This window comes from Protopterus annectens, chromosome 12.part0 (genome assembly GCF_019279795.1).
Source record: "Protopterus annectens isolate FY-2018-M chromosome 12.part0, PAN1.0, whole genome shotgun sequence".
NCBI classification, from domain to species: domain Eukaryota; kingdom Metazoa; phylum Chordata; order Ceratodontiformes; family Protopteridae; genus Protopterus; species Protopterus annectens.
The window spans coordinates 418,581,801-418,605,729 of NC_056746.1; the positions used below are offsets into that span (position 1 = coordinate 418,581,801).

Below are 23,929 nucleotides of genomic sequence, written 5' to 3' on the forward strand. Positions count from 1 at the left end.
TCCAGTTTCTACTATTAAAACATACATTTGCACAGGTATAGTCTATATACATTTCTTTTCTTTTCCAGTAGGGTACACTGTGGTTACATTCTTGAAGCTCAGTAAATAACATACAGTTTTGTATAAATCATAGCAATATTCACAAGTGACATAGAATTATTTGCAAAATTCCAGCTAGCTGGACTGACAGCATCATATAAGCCCAAAGAACAAGCTGTCCCTTTTCATGGGTGACCCAGGTGCACTGTGTGGTTAAATGAAGTTTGTCTGCATTTCTGTCCCTACCAGCCCTTTTTCCCTACCAAGCAGAGCAGTATCCACACAAGTACAACTTCACTCTTGAATTGTCCAGATGGTCTTGGTATGGTCTACATCTGCCTTAGAGCGTTTTATGTCACCTTCTGCTTCCCTCGTTATGAAGGGCTCTCCCATCAATGTAGCTCCCTTAATACGGCCCAAGAATATTTGGCAACGTATCGTGAAATATTATACTCTGGGTGGCGAGTTTGTATTTCTGATACCAACTAGTATTCTGGACTTTACTTGCATATATGTAATATCATGGTAAACGTTTCTACTCGTATTCTCCAATGCACTAATCGCCTCTCGTTTGATCTACAAAACTTAACTTGGAAGGTTTACGCTCTTTATAAGTGCAGTTGTATTGTTTAGGGACATATAATTTCTAATAGTAAACAACTGAGAATCTCGCTACAGACATAATGATATTAAAATCCGCTGTTCTTTAAACGGTGCCTCTGTGGTTCGCCTATAACCTTCAGATTGTAAAGCAAAACATTCAAAAACAGTATCAAATTATTTGGAAATTACGAAATGCTAAGACTAGGCGCATAAAAGTGTGGGCGGGAGGCGTGACTCTTTACTCAAACAGAATACCGGAAAAATACAGAACAATCAATTTATGCGACAATACATTACTCTGGATAGAGCCCTCTTGAGCATATATCGATAAATCATAACTGGATGAACCAATTCCTGTCTTTACTATTTGGTTTACTCCTGTATTTATTAAGTAAACAGACTGGTGTAACTGAAGCTTTCCAACAACACATCACAGATTAAACATAAAGTCATTAACACATCGATTCTACAAAAATGTAATACATAACGTAGTATTGTACTGCCTACACCCTATACGTATAATAAAGGCATCCGACGATACACTAGGAAGTAAAGCAGTAGGAGGAGTTTGTTTATCCCGCCAGTTGCCCATGTTCCTCTGCAGCACACTCTAGTGAGTGGCACTCCAGGCGCATGCGTGCTATATTGTTTTGACTAAAAATGCCGTCCGTTTCGAAAACGGCGCTGAACGCTTCTCCACAGACCGAGAAACCTACTCACTACACGTACGTATAAGTTATGTTAATGCTAATTACTGTTTATAATATATTTTGTTGCATGCTTTGGGTGATATGGACTACTGAGAAATACAGACCTCCCAGTCGATGCTGTCTTAAAATGATGCAATTTTTTGCAGTTTCTTTCTACTATCATAAGTCAAATAAAACTTGAAAGGGCTCGAACGCAAAATTTTGAAAACATCTGCAAGCCCTTACTAGATACACTTGATGCTAAAGTAGCTATAGCTGCAGAAGGTGTGCATAAATTGGATACGGTGCCTGCAATTGAAGGCTGTAGTTTTATTTTTCCTCTTGCTCCCTCCATCACGGCCCAATGTGTAAAGTTCTCCAGACCTTAGTGTTCTAACGTAAGGGTACTGTAGTGACATAGAAGCACGCAATAGATGTTTCGTAGCAGAGTTCTAGAATGTGTTGGTAGTATGAAGAATCATCGAAAGCTGTGAGTTTGGGGAAATACACGTATCCGTAGCGATCCCCTGGCTGATGTGCAGGAATCTTTTGATAAACTGTTTTTGTTGTCTTAGTTAATAAGATTGATGTATGTTTTAACATAGACTTTATTCATGCAACTCTTTCGTTATAATATGTTCGGTTGGAGGGGGCGGGTCTGCTAGTGACATGTTTTGTGTTATGTTTGAAGGGTTGCTGCAAACCCTGTGTAAGTTCTGGTTAGTATAGAGCTGTTATTATAATGTATACGAGTATCTTTGCTGCATGAAAAGTTTAATATTTGTAGCGATGGTTGTTTGGTAAATAAATGCACCCGATCAGCGTTTGACATTTCTTAGTGGGCGTGTTCTTTAGCATTGCTTCTGACTCGCAGTTCTTGCTGACATACCTCTGTATTTAGCTTTGCAGTGCATCTGGGGTAGTTTTGCATGCTCTTTTTAAAACGTAAATCCTTATGCAATAACTGCATTTAACCTTGCAGACTTTGGTTTAGAATTGTTTACTTTTTTCGATGTTATGTGTATTAGAACTATGTTGTTTTAGGTTTGCGTGATTGCTTGTCATTCCGCTTTCGTTATGTTTGCGGACTGTGTATAAGCAATTGCTAAAACAATGTTTTTGCTTATAACCAAGCTTTGAAGATAGTTGTTCAACTTACCCAGAGGACTCCAAGCAACATCGCCAAGTACTGCTTTCTACTTTTTTGAAAACGGTCATGTTGTTTTGGGATTCGGCAGATGTTTTTACGCGTTCAGAATCTTCAGATAGTTGTGCAGCCAAGCTTAACGTCTGGTTGTAAATCTGTGATCCTCCTGAAAGAAGCACTAGATTTTGGAGAGTTTGCTGTACAGAGAACTCGTATTTTATTTTATAATGGTAGCGCATTTACATTACAGGACAGTCAATTGACTTAAAATCTAGCTCCTTAAACTTCACACCCGTTAGTTTTGGTCCGTGTGGTCAGGTTTTAGTGCCATTGTCGTAGTCGGCGTTGGCATTTCGTTATTTTCTCTCGTATGAAGTTGTAACCGTGCCCATGTGTTATGTCACGGTTTTATTGAGTTTTTTTAAGTGCTGTTTTAAACGAGAAGCAAGTATATAACATAAGTTATGTAGATATTTGCACTTCGAATGTAGTGCTAGAGACAGTACTTGTGCAGAACTACAAAGAAGCTACAAGTTATGGGCATAAGTATTGGTGTGAGTTTAAGGTGCGTAGAGTGTTTTAAGTAGAGCTTATTCTCTATAATTTTGCATGATAGAAGAAACTAGGGTGGGTAGTTAAAATTACTACTTTATTTAAACAAGCTATGTTTTACACCAGCTATAAAAGCTCTCATGTTTTTCACTTTTAATGTTTATTCTGAGTGCGTATGTAACAGCGCTGATATAATGCATATGTTTGGCATTGTATATTCGTTAATAAGATTTGGGATGTTTTAATATCCCAAATTCAAAATAATAATCCATAGTAACTATTCCGTGGCAGGTAGTTATTTTACATATCCCGTCATAAAAAAGAACATATTCTCTCACCCGTTTTCCTTAAGTTATATTATTTCCCTAAATTGGTCCAACTTTAAGGCATGGATTTATATAACAACTAAACATCTTAAAATTTGCATCTGAAAGCTCTCCGAGAAGAGTGAACTTGTAACTTAAAAAAAAAAAAACTTGAATACCGTACCAAAAGATTTTAACGTATCATTTTAAGGTTCACCGGCGGTGTAAACCTTCGCTATAGATGATTGTCACTATTGAAGTGACACCCCGATCCCATGTGCAGAAGTGGGGGGAAACAAGTTGGGGATGGTTATTTAAGCTCCAGTAATGTCATAATAAACTTATTTTCTCAAATACCGTCTCAGTTCGCGAATCAGAATGTTTACACCTCATCATTATGGATATTTTTTTTATGCCTAGAGTATTTGAGTTTAATATGTCTCTTTTTTTTTTTTTTTATTTTGCCTGGTAGATTTTTCATGCTTTTTAAGGAGAAGTTTCAGATGATGGTGGTTAGTTCTTGTAAACGGTTTATATTAGTTTTTTTAGGATAGTGGCAGTTGTTATAGTTTTTTTTCATGCCAATAGTTTTAGTCCCAGTTTTTTCTGCTTTGTTTTTTGATTCTTGTGTATTTGAATCTTGATTAAAATGTGTTACTAAAATACATTTTTTTCTGTCTTAACTGTAGTCATTAAAAGATCAGCTGTTGAAGGTGTTAAAGTGTGTAGTTTGCACTGTTTGATAAGCACCACATAGGGGTGGTGGGGCTAAGACTGGTCAACTAAGCAATACATATTGGCTCAGCTAACATGGAACTGATGCTTACATGAAAGAACCAGTGCTGTTTGACTATGTTTTGTAATATGTAATAAGTGACATCCAAAGTATTTCCAGTTGCTGACAGTGATGAAACGGGCAGAGTACATCTTTTGTTGAGTTGATGACTTTTTTCATTTGTTAAATATTGCCCTTATTCCACTGATATTCTAACGTTCAATTTTCACTTGTTAAAACTTTTTTTTTTTTTCTTCCCCTCATAGGTATTTAAAGGAGTTCCGGACAGAGCAATGTCCTTTGTTTTTGCAGCACAAGTGCTCACAGCATCGACCCTTTACTTGTTTCCATTGGCATTTCTTAAATCAGCGCCGTCGGAGGCCTATACGAAGACGGGATGGGACATTTAATTATAGTCCAGATGTGTACTGCACTAAGTATGATGAGACTACAGGCATTTGCCCTGATGGAGATGAGTAAGTTTCTAAGCACTGTGTAGTGATCTTAATTCTGTCTTGCTGTTGTGAATGTAAGTTGACTGTAAAGGCTAACATTTAATTGTATGACACTTTACGTAACCGATAAAATTGTAAGGCCAAACTGCTTTGTTCTTTTTAAAGTCAGCTTTTCTGAAGTAAGTGGTATATCCATTGTGGATGGCTTTAGTTTTTCTTTTACTTGTTTGTTGACCAGATTGAATGGATAAATGGTGCTTCTGAGTCTCTTCTTAAAGGGGCACTCTGCTAAGATGACTTGGTCAGGGATGCAGGTAAATAAACCTGGCGGGAATTGAACCCTATATCCTGAGCATAGGAAACTTGTTAATTAACTGTGCTGAGATTTAGGGTGGTATTCATACTCCCATTGTTCACAGAAACACCAGTTCAGTTGGCAGACAGCGGCATTGTGTTTATACACATTTCACTTAAGCACAAACAGTTGGTGCTGATTACAGTAAAGCTTGGCCCTGCACAGAAGTGTCCAGAGCAAATTCATATTCTAATAGTCCTAAATTGGGAGGGATCTATTAGTTTAGTTCTTGGAGGAGGAATCTGTATGTATGTTGAGATCATTTCACTTAACCTATAAGAGAGGTCCACAATTTTGCTGTGGTGTCCTTCACAGAACACATTGTGACTGAGCTTCATTTGCATAATAACATTAGCTCCTACTACTCCATAGTGTGCTGTGATTTCCTGCATTTGATGCCAACAGATCATGTAATGCACCACTAAATTAAAATCATTTTTGAGTTAGGGACACTATGAAATTGGTTGGAAATGACGAGTCACTGTAATCAGCTGCCACCTGAAGTTGCAGAATCCTTATTTATTGGCAAGGAATGCTTTTTTTAACAAGTTATGAATGGCACAATTGGGAAATATGTATACAGTGTCATTTTTACTGCTGCCAACATGTTGTCAGTGTGCTTACTGCTTACAGTTGAATGCGTAAAGCAGTATGTTAACATCTACCTGAAATCAGCTGGACATGTAAGTGAATTTTAAGTACACTTTTTTATTTGCTGTTTTGCATATAGTACTGTATTTAATTTATTTGTGTTTTTTCACTGAATATTAACTCAACTGAAGTTGTGGCCGTCTCTCTACAGTTAATTCCCCACCCACGCTCCCTGTTCTTGTTTTGATGTTAATGTTGGTGGCTTTGAAATTGCCCAACCCTCTTGTAGATTTGTATTTGGATACTCCTTCTGGGCCCATCTCATTTGCTCATTCAAATGAGTGCTGTGGGATCATATTCTTATTTCAGGCACTCCTACTGTGCACAAAGAGAGCATTTGGGAAGGACAACCCCTGTAGCCTCTTAATCCTGCTCTGTTCCCTCCCTCAAAAAAAATAAAAAAAATAAATAAATAAATATATATATATATATATATATATATATATATATATATATATATATAAAATTCAGTTGCTCTTCTGCGTGTTATCTGTTCAGTCGCTCTTACTCTGCACTTATTACTGCTTGTTAGTAGCCTTCTAATTTACTGCCTTCTGCACTTGTTTTTTACTCCTTTTGTTAATTTAATTGCATTTATTTGCCGTAGTGTTGCTACACACACTGGTGTGCTGACCTGCACTACAATTTGAATTGTATTTACTGCTGTTTTAGCTGCTTTTCTGAAAAAAAATTCTAAGCTAGTTTCCTGCCTTTCCTGTAACTAGTCTAGTCAAGTCCAGATACAGACTTGCTGTATCCAGGACTGTTGGTAAGCTTCTGAGCCCCCCAAGCCTTTCTGTGTTGGAGGGAAACCTAGCTTATCTACCATGGGAAGTGTGGGTTTTGGCCCTGAAATTGTAGTTCATTGGCCATTTGGGCAGTTTTTCCATCTCTTTCTGCTTTCTGGTTAAAAGCCCGTTTTGCATTTGGTCCTTGTCTTTCCTATAACTAGTGTAGCCCAGGTACAGATTTGCTGTATCCAGGACTGTTGGTAAGCTTCTGAGCCCCCCAAGCCCTTCTGTGTTGGAGAGAAGCCTTCTAGCTTATCAGTGGGGAGTGGTAAGCACTTGGTATCTACCACAGGAGGAGTGGTTTCTGGCCCAGAAATTATAGTTTATTGGCCGTTTGGGAAGCTTTTCTATCTCTTTCAACCTTCTGATTCAAAAGTCTGTGTTTGCACTTGTTTCCTGCCTTTCCTGTTACTAGTTTAGTCCAGGTACAGATTTGCTGTATCCAGGACTCTTTGTATGCGTCTGAGCCCCCCCAAGCCTTTCCGTGTTGGAGGGAAGCCTTCTAGCTTATCAGTGGGAGTGGTAAGCATCAGGTAGCCTATCTACCACAAGAGGAGTGGTCCCTGGCCCAGACATTGTAGCTATTGGCTGTTTGAGCAGTTTTTTTCCATCTCTTTCAACTTTCTGGTTTGAAAGCCGCTCTTGTATCCAGGATTGTTAGTAAGCTTCTGAGCCCCACAAGCCTTTTTATGTGTTGGAGGGAAGCCTTCTAGCTTATCTACCTCGAGGAGTAGTTCCTGGCCCAGAAATTGTAGCTCATACCACATGTTTCGGCCACAGAACACTGGACCAAAACGCACAAGGAGGGGGTGTATCCATATTCATCAAGAATACCTACACCTCCAGGTCAGTGGCGCAGCCTGATACCTCTGAGAGCATCCATGTGCAACTTACTTCGGGCAAATCTGCAATGCAAATTGTGGCCCGCTACAGATCACCCTCCATGACCCAGGACCACCAGTCCACCTTTCTGGAGACACTGGAAAACATGAAGGTCCTACTGAACGCCCTGATAAACTACTAGAGTACAAATTTCCAGGCCCACCGCTTCCTGGAATTCATCAACTCAAACGCCCTGGATCAGCTGGTAAACTCCCCTACCAGAGGTGAAAACGTATTGGACCTGGTCATCACCAACATGGGCGACAGGTGTTCCACACCGGAGGTCAACCCGTCACTGGTTAGATCAGACCATAGACTAATCACTCTGGATGTCCACACCCCACCCCCACCCCCAACTAAGGAAACCACAGTAAAAACCTTTTCTAAAGCAAACTTCACCTTACTTAAGACAGAGGTGGTAAGTTTTACAGCCCCCACGCTAAAGGATAACGCTGCCCAAGATGCAGAAACCTTTACAAATGCACTCTATGAGCACGTACAAGGATGCATGTATCGTGCCATCCCTAGCAAAACCAAGACTCATTTCTCTAAGAGAAGGAAACCAGTTTGGTGGACCACTACAATAAACAGGCTATACAATAGAAGGAGGAAACTAGTTCAGAAAAAAAGCAAATCCCAAGAAGGAAAGACATCCCTTATCAGTATCGGTAAGAAACTAAGGTCCCTCGTGACATCATCCAGGGCTAACTTCGAAAGAAAAATAGCCAAGGATTCAAAAGATAACCACAAAGCCTTCTTTAGCTATGTTAAGAATCTAAGTGGCAACTCGCAGATATGCACTGAACTGGTGCAAAATAGCACAAATTATACTGAACCTACTGATATTGCCAACATCCTGGCAGATTCAGTGCAAACTTCACTCCCCTATCACCTCCAAAAGGGCCCACAGCAATACTGGAAAAGTGTAGTGTCCCAAAAATCACAGACGCACAGGTGAAAACAGCCCTTTCACAAGCCAAGAACACAGCGTCAGTGGGACCAGATGGTGTCCCAGGCTGCGTCTTGCACGGACTACAGAACAAACGAATCCCCCACCTAAACACGCTGTTCAGCCTCTTCACAGGCTATGTGCCCATAGAATGGCGCACAGCAGCGGTTATTCCTCTCCACAAAGGAGGGGCCACAACTGACCCTGGTAACTATCGCCCCATAAGCCTGACTAGCCTGGTCTGCAAGGTTGTGGAGTGCATCATCATGGAACTTATTAACAGACATTGGGAACTTCCAAACACTTGACCCAACCCAGTTCGGCTTTGTTAAGGGTAGATCATGCCTACTAAACCTGGTTGACTTCTTCAAGACAGTCACCAAGGCCATAGACAAGGGAAAGGTGGTTCACACAGCCTACCTTGACCTCGCCAAGGCTTTCAACACCATTCCCCACTCGGGTATTGCAGAAAAACTCACCAGCCTGAACATAAACCCCTACGTCACTAGATGGGTTGCGAACTGGCTTACAGACAGAACTCACACGGTAAGAATAGCGGGCTCCAGGTCAGACTTGAAACCAGTCACAAGTGGTGTACCGCAAGGCTCGGTCCTGGGACCCCTACTGTTCGGCATATACTTCTCAGCAGTACAGGCAAACGCAGGAGGACTATGGCTAAGCAAGTTCGCTGATGGCAACTGGGAGTCATAGTTGACTCTACGGCTGACACGGACATCCTTCAGAAGGGCCTTACTGAGACGAACACCTGGTGTCAAAGTCATGGCCTCAAGCTAAATGCCAAAACATGCATAGTCCTCCTATTTGGGGAAAACAAAACACCCACGAATTATCACATAGGTGGCAGCCCCCTTATACAGAAGAGGTAATAAGATATCTGGGGACCCAGGTATGTAGTAATCTCTCCTTTGACAATCATATTGCCAAAGTAGTTAGGAAATCCTTCTATGTGGCCCATCTTATTACTTAAGGGTTCGCATCTAGAAATAAGAGGTTATAGTGCCCCTCAACTCGTCACTCATTAGATCCATCATAGAGTACAATACCCCATTTGGGATGTACCTCACAAGACACTTCCAACAGCTGGAATGACCACAGAAGTACCTCACCAAGAGGATTACTGGCCTCAAACATATGTCCTATGCAGTCCGGCTGTACTCGGTGGCATATCGCTTACTCTGAGGTGATCATTGCCTGACTTTACAAAGAAATGGCCAACTCAGAATTGATGGACATGCTCCACCTAAAGAAATTCAAGTCGCTGCGAGTCACATGCTTAAGTGAGCTAAACCTCGCCACAGCAGTAAATAGAACATGCTGGAGGGATTCCTGTAACAGAAACTCCCCATGCTTTGGAGCAAAATTCCAAATTACATCAGGCAGAGCCCCTCACTAACACTGTTCAAGAGAAACCTTGACGAGTGGATGGTAACACAAAATACACCTCTGGGATCACTTCATTGGCTCTGCTTGACAGAGGATCAGTTAATTAATCAATGGAGTGTCGAAAGCCGACACACTCTGGCTAGGCTTATAAATGCCCTCTGGCAGATAGCCTAGTACCTACCTATGAATAATGATTGAAATATAATCACTGTACTTACTAGTGTGTGTGTGTGTGTGTGTGTGTGTGTGTGTGTGTGTGTGTGTGTGTGTGTGTGTGTGTGTGTGTGTGTGTGTGTGTGTATGTGTATAGATAGATTATATATATATATATATATATATATATATATATATATATATATATATATAATCTATTACACACACACACACACACACACCAAAAAGGTACATGTATATCTTCTACTACTACAACAGATACTAGCACAACATAGGCAGTAGGAACTAGAAAACCACGGGTCACAACTAGTGCAAATGTTATGTGTAATACAGAGCCTTTCATTGTCCACACTTGCTAAAGTCATCAGAGATGGATGATGGACATCTGTTTTGTCACATTTGTTTAAACTTTACAGCGAATGCAACAGCAGAGATCTTCAATTTTGAGGAGAATCACATGCTTGTGGATGCCTTAAGGACATACGGGAAACACATTCTGTGAATTTGGGGACTAGGGCAAGGAGAGAGATCTTAAGGTTTGAATCTGCTAATCACTGACAGATCTTCTGTAAATGAAAAGCAGGAGGCAGTGTGGATTACAACTTTCAAATCAGTAATGGAGACAGTACTTGCAAATCAGTTCGGTTATACCTAAGGCTGCTGCACCTCTTCTGTCTGGAATGTGAAGAAAACTTGGCAGAGAATGGCAGGGTCTCATAATAGAAGTATTCCACCTACTTCTCCACACTGAAACCCCTGCACACTTATGCATACTGAGGATACCTTTACAAAAGGTATGAAAAGCATAATTTCTATTGCTGACTTGTAGGAAATCTGTGGATGTGACAAACATTGCCTGTTTCTCATTTTTATCTTGCTGTTAAGCCTGGGGAAACAGGTAAGTTATCAGCAAGTTTGTACAATCTGCTGATTGCAAAGTAGATAGAAAAGCTGCTGCTCCCGTTTTTTTCTAGCTCTTCTGTGCATACGCACATTTAAAAAAAAAGTGAAAACAAATCACAGTAATGCAGTAACGTAGTATAGTCACAGACTTTCTATATGCTAGTCACCATTTCACCCAACTGCAGCTGGTATCTCTGAAGTGCACTTCAGTTGTGCTTAGGTGCAGCCAGTGCACCTTTCCACTATGCTTGACAGTGACTTATAAACACACTAACCCTATGCAGTGATTATAAACGCAGCCCTTAGTCCTTTGTAGTTACTGCCAGATCATATTCTCACTTATAGCAGGTATTACAAGTATGGACTTCAAGGAGTTCTGGTAATTAAATTATTAGCACTTAATTTCCAGAAGTTGATGATTCTTATTGCAATTCTGAGCAAATAACAGTTGCATATTTAGCAAGACGAGTAAGACTTTGCATTCCTCATGTAGTTTAATTATGTTCGCAGTACGTGGCTGTTGAAATTTGTGGTATTATGCTTGTGTTGTTGGGGCAGAAAGGGGATTCCATTGACACTGTGTATTAGAAGCATTTCTGAAATAACAAAAGCCCTTTTTAGTACTAATTTTAAAATACTAAGTAAGTGTATAGTTGTAGAAGTTGCATTTGATGCTTGTCAGTGTCTGTATGGCAGAATCCTAATTTTTATCATTGAATGATTTTGTAGGTACAGCAGACTAGTCAGTGCCATATTTTCTTGATTCATTGATTAGTGCTCATCATTGCCGAAGTCACTTAAAATGTTGTGGAAGGCTTGTGTGCTTCTGTTTCCACCCACTTAAGTTTGTGTAAAATGAAACAGTGTGCTTTATTCATGGTTTAAAAGAATGGCAGAGTTTTGGGCAGTTGTCTTAGTTGTTTGCACACTTCTAATTTATACTCCTTACAGAAAGCTGTTGATTCACAGTTCTTTTGAAGAAAACCCTTAGGAGGTAAAGACATCTGCTTGCCATTGCTGTAGTCTATTTCTTTGTGGCTATCCTGGAGATGTTTGTATGTTTGTATTTGCTCTTCTCTTGTGAGGGTGTGCACATTTTCTGGTAAGACCCTTTTCTTACTTCAGTGCAGCTAAGTTTTTGAAGCTGTCATTTTAAATAGAGCCTGGGTGTAAGCTGAATATTAGTAGTATGACTTGAAGTGGGGTGAAGTGCTGCTTTCCATGTTGGCTGTAGGTGTATTTGCATTCTTAGAACTTTGGAAGAAGTGTACACTGGCTGTGCTAATGCTAGAAGCCTTGTTTTGTATTTAATAGTGTAACTGACATTCATTCATTTTATCTTTTTTTACACACCACTGCTGACTTTCCTTCCAATCTTATTTCGTGATAGTGATTATTGTCATGCTTTGTGTAATAGAGTGGCATTTTAAAACACTGTAATAGGTATAGTACTGATTCATTTTAGTGCTGGTAATGAATGGTGTTGTGATACATTGCCTCACAATCTGATTTCTCTAAGCTGAAAAACTGTATGCAGCAGTACTTGCACTGTAAATTGTCTTTTTTTTTTTTTTTTTTGTATGAGAGTACCCTTTGTATTGTGGGATGCATCAAGAGTCCATTAGCTAAATCTGGTTCCGAACACACACGAGATTTGTTGACTAGAAGTTTTTTGATTATAGTTTGTAAGGCTGAGTTGTACTGCCCAAATATCCTCATTTGTCCAACTTCTGAAAAAAAGCAATGCTGTTGTACACCCCCCCCATGACTACAGCAGTGGTAGCTGTATATTTAACTGATGAGGAGTTTGTATACAGTAAAGGCTGTTGTGGGGATGAACCCCTCCAATCCCTTTTTTTGTATTGTTTTTACTTAAGTAAATTCAGGTTACTGAAATGTATTTACTGACTTGGTATAATCAGTGAAGCTATTATTCATGGTTTGAATATAAAACACCTAGAAGAGGGCTACTGATGAAATGGATTCTCTATGACATATATTGTAAAGCATGCAGACACCACATTAAATTTGGATGTCGACTAGTGACTTGGGAGTGGTATCAAAGGATTAACTCTGTTCCTTTACAACTTTCTCTTTACATAATTCTTTGTCTGCGCTGATCATGTAAAAAAAAAAAAAAGTTTTAAGCTGTCATCACTGGTCCTGTTCTGACTTGTGTATGTCTGTGTTATGATTAAAATTTTGTGTGTATATAAAATTTATGCTCTACAGAGACTGACCCTGCAAGTGAGCTTCGTGTGCATGGTTATGACTATTTTTTTATTTTTTTGCAGTAGAAGATTTGCTAGAGTTTGAGAACTAATGTTTAATAATGTATAGCACATTTTCTTGCACCTGATTTGTGCCATTGTCACAATATACCCCCTTTGGAAGAGGGCTTGCTGATGGTGAATGTATGTTTGTTTTCTTTAAAGTTCAGTTTAGCATGTCTAAGAAGTGGCATGTTCTGAAAAATCTCTCTGCACAAGCGTAGTAGTGCATAAGCCTGTTTATCTTGTCTAATGGAACTAAATAACTCATAATTCCCATTACAGAAATGATAGCATAAAAAGTGTTACCCTCCTCTTGTAGTGTTGAATGAGCGTAGGTTAGGCCTGCTTATTGCCCCTTAATTCTTGGTGATACAAGCTTCAGTAGCATTTAAAGAGCATTTATGTTCTGCCATAAGTGGCAGTCCTGGATAACTGCCTTCTGAGATACTTAATGGAGGAAAGTGCTTCTTTGCTTCTCAGACCTCCCCTACCCATTCCAGTAATGTGCTAGAGTAATAAGCCTTGCCACTAAAGTATATACATATTTTTTTTTCTGTGACTTCTGTGTTATTGAGTGATATTAACACAGCTGTTGCTTACTGTAGATTTTAATGTATTCAAAGAAATCTAAAATATGTGGTGTGGTCCTCCATAATGACCGATTACTATCTAGTCCTCTCTGTCTGATTGAATCTAGTTGCAGAGCTGCTTGTTGTTTTATATCTATACTGCTGCTTACACATGCGACAGTTGGAATTCCCGCAGATACCTTTAGTAAAAGGATACAAGGCCTAAACAAAGTGGACCATTTCAAAGCTCTGTCCCTGTAGTCTGTATCCTACAGGCTGTTAAGAGGTGAGCTGCGTCTGGCATGCAAGGTGTTCTGTTACCGAATACTGGTGGATTTACTGCACATCAGCAAGTCGGATGCCATTGAAAATGTTTAGTGTGGGGATTTAAACCTCTTCTGCAGTATCAACAGAATGGTTTGTCAGTGGACTGGTATAGCTCACAGAGAGGATTCTGCTGCTGTGAAACAGACACCCCATCTGTGTCAAATAAAGCTCATTCCCTTCCATATTCAAACAAAATTTGGATCTCTAGATGGGGAAACAAGTAAATTTAAGTAGAGTGCTGCCCCCTGCACTACTAATGGACCGAGGCAGCACTTAAATGCTGTCTCTTGTATGGATCCCCTCTGTTTATGTACTGTATGATCCCAGTTGTTGTCAGTACTGATAATATATAATTATTGAACATAGGATAGGTACGGCCAGAGTAACATCGATTGGGATAGTTTAATTCAAGCACCAAAAGGGAAATTGTTCTTACAGGCCATTTAAACTAGACAGGTAGCCTAGTGCTTGCTTATGAAACTTGGTGCATTGTAGGCAGATGAGTTTTCAGTAACCATGTACAGTGTACTCTCAACATTTTAAGCACGCTCAGAATTTTTTACACATATTTATTTTACAGGGGGTGTTGTGGTGAGCATGCATATATCTAAAATGTTGATTATTTTGAGTAGGCAGTAGGCTCTGGAACTGTTATTTTGAGAATGCTAAAGAAAAAAGACTTAAGGTTCCAGTTAATCTGGCTGAGGGCCTGTACTTGTTTCGTTTTAACTCTTCCTGTTTGCAGAACATTTGGAATCAACTATATTAATGGGACTTGTGTTTTTTTAAAGTGTTATCAGCTATGTATGTGTAGAAGTGATGATATATTTGGATTTTGGTGGAGATTACGGCTATGGACACAGATGGAAATTTTCACACAGCTGCCAGTTTAGGCTTCAGATGCCTTTTGTCTGCATCTCATTGAAGTATGTATTGGGGTTTTGTGGTTGCTGAACTAACTTAAATGACAACTTATTGGTGAAAAATTCAACCTCTTTGTAACCTGGATAATGTCAGAGTGCAACAGATGAAGTAGCACAGTAAATGGATACCTAATGAAAGTTGCAGACTTCATTGAATTACCAACTCCTGTTTTGCCCTTGGGATGTTCTCTCCTACTGTCCATGGCAGTACAGTAGGTACAATGTCTTTCTGATAGCTCCCAGTTTTAGTCTTTGCTTCATGTTGTCTGTTGCAGGTGTGCATGCATGGGTTTTCTCTGATTACTTTGGTTTGCTTGCAAGCAAAACTACATTGGCAGTTGACAGGTCACACTCTTAATGCATGCAGGTAAATGAACTAGTAAATGATTGAAAGTTCACAAATTTTCTTCATCGAAGAATATTATGAAGCTGCTTGAAATGGAGGTCTGCTTGTATGGTAAAATGCACTGCAACAACTTCCCCAATGATTACTGCATTGTGTGTGTGTGAACTGTTTGTGAGATTTGTTTTATAATTTGCGTTTGATATTGCATAATGAATCTTATAGGTTTCCCAGCAGACTTGACCACCAGAGGTCCTTTGTTTTTGGTTAGGAATTGTCATGGTAAACACTCAACAGTCGGCACTGGTTGGATAAAATTGTACTTGATAAGAATAGTAACCACACATAGAGGCAGGAAATGATTTGGGTTTTGTTATTTGCTGATCCTTTATAGCTTCATTTAACTGTCTCCTCTCCTGCACTGCAGTTCCTTGGTTAAAGCTGTTTGCATGCAGAGAGGAGCGGGTAAATGTTCCCGAGCATGAAAACTGGGCACGAGAAGAAGGATTTGAGTTGAATTCCCACCTGCAGAGACCATATCTATAAATTTTGTAGACAATGTCATTTTTTCCCTTCCATGCCTGTGCCTTGCTAACCCTTTTGTTTCCTCTAATCTGATTACCAACTGTCACTTCAGCCGCCAGTTATCATGGGTAGTTATCATTGACTGGTTCTAGTTTTGTTTTGGTAGCCTAATCTCTTATCTGCATTGAACCACAGCTGTTGCAGCCAAGTATGCAGACTGAAATGAGTGCTGTACGCTTACTCTTCTCCCTGAGTATTTGAATTCATGCATTCCTTAATAGGCTATGTATCCACTGTCCGTGTAGCTTGATTCTCTACAATGAGACTTGCATTGATCCATCCATGTAATTTGATATGCCAGTTTTATCCTTGACTTGTGAGTCCCTTATTTTCATTGCCAGTGGCTCTAAATATAAGTTAAATAACAAAGGGGAAAGAGGGCACCCCTGCTTGGTTTCTGTATGCTCAAACGTAACCTGGCAAGGATATTACCCACCTTTATTCTTGCCTCTGACTTTTCATATGTCCTCATATTAACTATCGGGGAATGTAAATGCTGCCATTGCCATATTCATAACATCCCAGTTGACTCTGAATGCCTTCTTTGCATTGACACCAACCAGCAATAACATGTGTTCTTACTTTTTGTTTCCCTCTGGATCATGTTTGTTTTATTAATGTTGTCAAGTGTTTGCCTATCCTCCACAAACTATATTGATCGTGTCTATCAATTTTGGCAACATCTTTGCCATTCTAATGTCAAGTTCAGACATAAATACTTTGTAGTGTATTTTGTGCCATGATTGTGCTCCAAACAGTTTAATGTCATGGTTAAGCATTATTACAGCACTGGCCTCAACGTTAACAATACTTAGAGGATTAAGTACTGCCTAACTGCTGTTAACATTGAGTCTGCACTAAAAGCTGACCGTGATTAACAGAAAACAGCAACAGTAGCATGGCATGAAATGGCTTTGATTCAACTACTATTTACTGAAGTATACCCAATGCTTTGGTTACAGCTGTTTGCCTTACAGGGAATATGTAAGATGTTAATCACTTCCCCACTGCTTTACCAGTTTTCAAAACTGGTATAACACGTCATTTTCTTTTTTTATATCTAATTTTTCACTAAGAAGTAGTAGCAGTAGTATTTATGAGAGATATTAGTTTATATGACATGTTTAGGAAAATGCAGTATATAAGGTGAATGGAACAATGAAGTATCGCATAAACATGTTCATATTTATGTAGTTAAACATTAGTAGTTATTAATATATATATTTTTTAATATTTAATATTGATGTATTTTTTTGTACACATGAGCTTTTAGGGGTTTTATCAGGTTATTTATTAATGAACTTTATATTATACTTGTATAGTTATACTATTTAGAAAAAGGAATGAATTCTACACTGGCTTTACATTGTATATATTTGATGTTGATCTAGTTTTGTGAACATATGTGTACATTATTCAATATTTTATTATTCATACGTATTATTTTGATTTATCATATTTTGGAATTATGCAACACAGTGGAGTGATGCATTTATTATACAGTTGAGGTTTTATTTTTTACTTGGACAAGTGGTATACACAATATTTATTGAGAGTTTATGTGAATAACATTAAGCATATACTGTGCCTTTTCACTTTAAGAGAAAATGTCTTAAATTGGTGTTTTTTTTTTTTTTGTTGCCAAAAACAGTATTTAAATGGATGTCAAATTTTGTAACTGTTCTGATGAAGCCTACGTTTAGTGGGTGAAAGCGCTTAATCTCAATTGTCATTAAAGAAGTTTTTTTATAGTACTGCTGGCGTGCTTGACCTTGTTGTGGTGCAATTTGTGACTCTTGTGCGTTTGTGTTTTGGATGAGTTTATAGTTGAAAGAACGCTCGTTCAGTTTCAGGAATTGTTTGTCATGGATTCTAACTACAACACTTCCCCTGTGTATTCACCTATCGGGAGAGAGGAAGTGGTTAGACTTAAGTCTGAAGTCTCTACTTTGAGGGGGGGAGGTCAGCAAGCTCCTAGAGCTATTTACACAAGCAGGCACGAGTGAGGTCAGCAAGCTCATAGAGTTATTTACACAAGCGGGCACGAGTGTATCGGGCAGAACACAGGTCAGTGTTTCTGCTGACATAGGCTTGGAAGCCTTACAGGCATCGGATTGTGTGTCTGGAGCTGGCCTTGAAGGTATCGGTAAAAGGAAATGTGGATGTGTAGAAGCATTATGTGCTTCCTGTGAGACTTTGTCTTCGGATATCCCTAATGGTCAGGGTTTGGGGGTAACTTCCATTGACTTATCGGCTTCCAAGGCTCATTTGGAGCCTGGGAATAGCAGCAACTTTAACATTACTGACTTTACATTCGACCGTTCTTTATATGAATGGGAAGAAGAAGCCAAACGTATTGGCACTAAACCGAAGCGGGCCCAACCGACAAGAACATACTCTAATGTTAGTAACATAACTAGTTAATTTAATGTGAAGGACAAAGGTACTGTTAAAACAAAGCTCCAACAAAGGGGCTGGTATTATTGATAGTAGTAACAAAGGATATAATAATGCATACTTGGCAAAGTTTTTACAAACTAATTGTGAGTTTGGTAAAGCTGACGGTGGACGAAATGTTGATGTTTCTAGTAATGTTGCGCCAGAAGGAACATTAAAAGATTACATATATGCTCTGGGTAAAAAATTGAACTTAATTAATGGTCTTAAATTAGGTAATGCATATTTGAATAAATGTCAGCAGAAGCGTTTTTGCCTCAATGCAAGAGGTTCTCCCGTTTGATTCTCGGTTGGAGTGTGGGGAGTGCCTTCTGTGTGGAGTTTGCATGTCCTCCTCGCTGTTGGGTGGGCGTTCGAAAGACAAGCGTAAATGGGCATGCCTTCGTTGAAGGTTGAATGTCGAGCTGGCACCTTGGCGTTCGTGAAAATCTGCTGCCAATCATTAGCGGACTGGAGTTCCGCTGTGGCGACCCCTAAAGACAGACAACAACATATTTGAATAAATGTCTGATGTTAAATATTGTACCAATGGGTTTACGTTTTTTCAAATATCCTATGGGGATTACTATCACTGAGAGTGCAACAGGAATTTAACCAATTATTTAATCAGTTTGAATTCAATTATATGAAGCTGCTGATTTAGAGTGAATGATGAAAAGTTATGTACTTTAATAAGTGAAGTTGAGAAACTTAACCATTTAATTATTATCGATTTTATTATTTTCTCAATGGGAAAAGCTATATGTTAAACCATTTAACGTAGCAGATAAGAAAGCTCTGAAAATTCATGAAAGGAAAAGTAAAAAAAAATTAAGAGATGTGGAACAATATAAAAATTAATATGATTTATCCATGGAACATGACTAAATTTGATAATAAGAAAAGTGGAGATTTTGATACAAGGGCAAAAGACGATAAGTATATCTGTATATGGTGATAAAATACAGGTACATACTGGAGGTGATTACATTTTCAGAGAGGCTGGAAACTGGGACAGCAGTCAAAGGGGAAAAAGGAGGGGAATTGGAGAAAGAACAGATTTTACCCAACATATGCCCAAAACCAGAGTCGATACTGGAAGAGAAGGGATGTTGAACATTGGTAAATAGCCTACATAGTGACCCCAATAGCTGTGATGATATAGTGGATGGGGTAGTGCATTGTTATAAGAACTTTAAGATTTACAACTACACAGGCCTAGTTTTGGAGACTGTACATTTTGACTTTTCAAAAGGAATGAAATATATTCCCGGCACATGTTTCCATTTGGTGGATTGTTTGACTGAAATAGTTTATTTATAAGGAAAATTAACCTGGCTAATGTTCAAAGGTGAGGTTGATACATCACATGTAGAAAGAAAAAAATATACTCAGGAGAAAAGGTGTGTATGTTAAATTTATTAAAAAATCTTAAGCAGGAGTCAAACATTCGAATAATGAAGCCGGACAAGGGAGGGGGAGTTGCTATTTGATACTACTGAGTATACTATGAAAATGTACGAAATTCTTCAGCAGTCGGGAAATTTTGAGACTGTGTCTGTGAATGAAATACATACTTCTTATAATTGTATAGATATGTTTATAGAAGAATTTTTGATTGACAGTAGAATTACGGTTGACACATATATAACTTTTTGAAGGTTGAATATCCTATATTAGCAACTATTGCAGGTATTCCAAAGGTTAATAAAAAATATAAATGACCCTCCTATTCGTCCCATTATTTCAGGAAGCCAGTCTAAAACATTTCCACTAGATGTGGAAATTGATACATGGTTACTTTATGTCAGGATTCCTCATATGGTAAAGGACTCTCGGGGAATTTTTAGGAAGTTTCACCACAAATTAATGGAGAGAAGGTTTAATTTACGTCGCTATTGATGTAGTTGATCTCTTTTTCTTGCATTCCTAAGAAAGAGGGGATGGAAGCTTTTTGCAATAGTATTACGAAATATGCTAATCCTAGATTGGGACAAGGTGGGTCTTCTACTGGAGTGTATGTCTATTGTGCTGGATTACAACTATATCCACTTTGAGGGTGAACATTTTTGACAGACCAGAGGGGTTGCTATGGGGGCTGCTTGTGCCCCCGTGTTCACCAGTCTGTTTATGTTGGATTGGGAGGAATCCGTCATTTTCAGGAGTGACTATTACAAGCACATTAGATGTTACTCCAGGTTTTTGGATGATATTTTTATCTAATGGAACAGCAACCTTTAGAGTTTAAATAACTTTTTTGAATATGTGAATCAAAGTAGTAGTTATTCGAAGTTTACATACACATATAATTGTGAGGGGATAGCATATTTGTATACATTTATTTCCAGTGGAAAGAGTGGATTTAAATATAAAATTTATCGAAAAAGCACTTTCTCCAGTAGCTACTTAAAATATACAAGTAACCATCCTAGAAAAATGATGTACAACATTTTTAAGGGACAATGTATCAAAGCAGCTCATATGACATCCACATACATGGAAATGATAGATGAACTAGAATTCATCTCGCAGTTTAGAGAAAGGAGATGTCCCACTAAGATGTTGAAGGATTTTAAGAAATGTCATTGGTGAATGGGGTAAGAGATATCCCCCACTTTTGGGAGCAAATAATATGGAGAATGACAGTAGATGTCCAGAAATTACAAATAAAGGACATCAACGTGCTTGCATACTTGAATACGGTCCATATATTAACAAGGTTAAAACTATAATGACAAGGAATTGGAATGTAATGATGGCTGATAAGGAGATCAGAGAGATATATTGGGGGAAAAGGCCAAGTTTGTGTATAAAATGGGATGCAATATACAGACAGAGTATGGTAGAATGAGTAGTGGATTGCATGCTAATATTAGACACACAATGAAATGTGGTTGATGTAACCACTGTCGCGTCATCTTGGAAGATGGAGTGACATTGGACAATGTGAATAAAACAAAGATTATGTTTAGGCAGGGAAACTGGAATTCTAAGCTAGTGATTTATATGGCTAAATGTATGGTATGTACAGGATATTGCATAGGAAAGACCGAGAGGAGTCTAACAAAGAGAATCTACTATCCTTTGTACAGTATTAGAAGAGATAACTACAATGCACTTTTACAGGCACATTGAGGAAAAGGGTAACCATCATTTATTTAAGTTTGCCATTGTGGAGAATATTAAGATTGACCCTAGGGGAGGGGAATTTTAAGGCTGTATTAGGATATAAGGTTTGGTGGCAACTTTTTACGGATGCATCCACTTTGCCTGGACTTAATGATCACATTACAATTAAACCAGTTTTGATTCAAAAATGTAAATGAATGATGTTCGTTTATATGACATGTTTAGGAAAATGCAGTATATAAGGTGAATGAAGTAATAAGTATCGCATAAACATGTTCGTATTTATGTAGTTAAACATTAGTTATTAATATACATTTTAATATTTAATTGTATTTTTTGTACACACATGAGCTTTTAGGGGTTTTATCAGGTTATTTGTTAATGAACTTACTTTTTAGAAAAAGGAATTAATTCTACACTGTTTTTACATTGTATATATTTGATCTAGTTTTCTGAACATATATTTGATCTAGTTTTCTGAACACATATAAGTTAAGTATGTACATTATTCAATATTTTATTTTATTATTCATATAATATATACTATTTAATAATTTGATGTTTGATAATTTTTGGAGTTATGCAATACACCAGAGTGATGCATTTATTATACAGTTGAATTTTTATTTTTTACTTAGACAAGTGGTGTACACAACATTATTGAGAGTTTGTGAATAACATAGCAAATACTGTGTCTTTTCACTTTGAGAAAATATCTTAATTGGTGGTTTTTGGTGCCAGAAACAGTATTTAAATGGATGTCAAATTTTGTAACAGTGTTCTGATGAAGCCTACGTTTAGTGGGTGAAAGCACTTAACCTCAATTATCATTAAAGAAGATTTTTATAGTACTGCTGGTGTGCTTGACCTTGTTGTGGTGCTATTCGTGACTCTTGTGCGTTCGTGTTTTGGATGAGGAGTTTAAAGAAGTAGTTAGTAGTAGTATATGGAGACGATAAATCCCTGTACACTGTAAAGAATTATCTGATCTCAAATTGTAATAAAAATTTGTGTTCTTGGCGTCCATGTCTTGAACACATAATATGCTTGTTGTGATCGGTGACCCAGTCCTAGTTCTCCATGTAATAGTTTAAATTAAAATGGGTTCATATGAAGGTGTTTTGAATGATCTTTACCCTACATTGGTAATGGCCACCACAGCATTGTTTCCAGATTGTTAAACAAAACCTTTACACTATTACTTTTTCCTTCCAAATTGCAAACTTCACAGAAGTTCTTTTTGTTCGTAGAAACCTCACTGTTTGGGTTATTTATACATAACAATTGTTCTTCTCTTCTATTTAGGGTATTATTTTGCCTGTAACTTTGATATAATTAAGTTTTCCAGAAAATATTTTCATTTATGCCTTTTCTTGGTTTCCACTTTCATCTTGGATCTATTTCTAACATTTTATAAAAATGTATATATGGTCCATTTATTTATTTCTCTTGTAGGCTTACTAAGTTTGGCAGCAACCCTTTTTACTAACTTGTGCTAATTGATTTTGTGCACTGGAGTTGAAGGCAACCTTTTTAAACCAATGCATATTATCCAGATACTCCCTTATTTCTTCCTTTAGCATTTTTAGTTTTTCATTTATGTGAGAGTCCTGGCACTCCAACCTTTGTCAACCCTTCTACATTCCTATTGCCTTTTCCTCTTTTTTTTTAATTCCATTTTTGTGTTTTCCAACTCCCTAGTTATCCCTTTTTTGAGGAGTAATTGGATATTCACTTGGCACTGGCTCAGTCACATCCCCACACAGACAGTATTCAAGGAGCCTCAGTTTTCACCATTGACAGTGGAGAGGGACGTTCATTTGGAAAAAAATGGATACACTCAGTATTTCCAGATGCAGCTCTCTACGTCAAGCACACAGGGAACCCAGTCAGCTGGGGGCTGGGTCCTGTCTCTCTGTCTTTCGATCCCCAAGGAGACTCCCCACTTGAACATAAGGGGGATCCTCAGCCGTGTGCCCAAGCCAAGTCCACTAGCAGCCTTGATACATTACGATTGCAAATCAGGTTCCAGTCCCCAACTGTAAATAATCCCTCCTGAAAACTTCTCTTCAAAAAATGCATGCCAGTGTAATCAACCTGCCAGTAACCATCTCTATCACTATTGGAGCCCCCATGTCTGTTACCCCTCAAACAGTCAATATCATTACTCCCCTTTATCTTTATTCTTGAAGTAATTTCTTTGAATAACCATCCCAAAATCCTTTTTGTGAAGTTTGCATGTTAAACCATCCCAAAATCCTTTTTGTGAAGTTTGCATGTTATTTTGTATCCAGATGTGTCACATGCGGAATTGCTATTTACTCTGTACACTACTTAGTACAATTCTGTACTTCTTTGCTTCATCTGTAACTCTAAGACCATTTACACTACATGATAGTATGAGCCTTTACATTAGAAGGCTAATATTCCCGCCTATTGTACATGGCAACTCTTTGGAATGCATATTTCCAACTTTTAGCTTGTATGCACACCTTTGTTTGGAAGGTTGGTATGTTACCTAGCTGCTTCTCTCCATTTTTGAATCTGTGGCAGTTTTCACTGAAGCAAAACTTGGAGCAAAACCAGAAGATTATGTACATTTTCAGCAAATTATGTATGCCTTTCTAGATAGTAGCAGTTGCCCAAAATGGATAGCTGCACCCACTGGTG

At 38.3% G+C, this 23,929-nt stretch overlaps 1 protein-coding gene across 1 annotated transcript in view; it reads left to right on the forward strand.

Annotated features, from left to right (window-relative positions):
* The first annotated feature begins 1,246 nt into the window (after positions 1-1,246).
* Positions 1,247-23,929, forward strand: part of UNKL (unk like zinc finger) — a 2,026,838-nt gene continuing 2,004,155 nt past the window's right edge. Inside the window, exons 1-2 of the mRNA XM_044089534.1 lie at positions 1,247-1,367; positions 4,377-4,586. Of these exons, the coding sequence (XP_043945469.1) occupies positions 1,303-1,367; positions 4,377-4,586 (275 nt within the window). The 5' untranslated portion in view covers positions 1,247-1,302. The remainder of the gene's footprint in view (positions 1,368-4,376; positions 4,587-23,929) is intronic.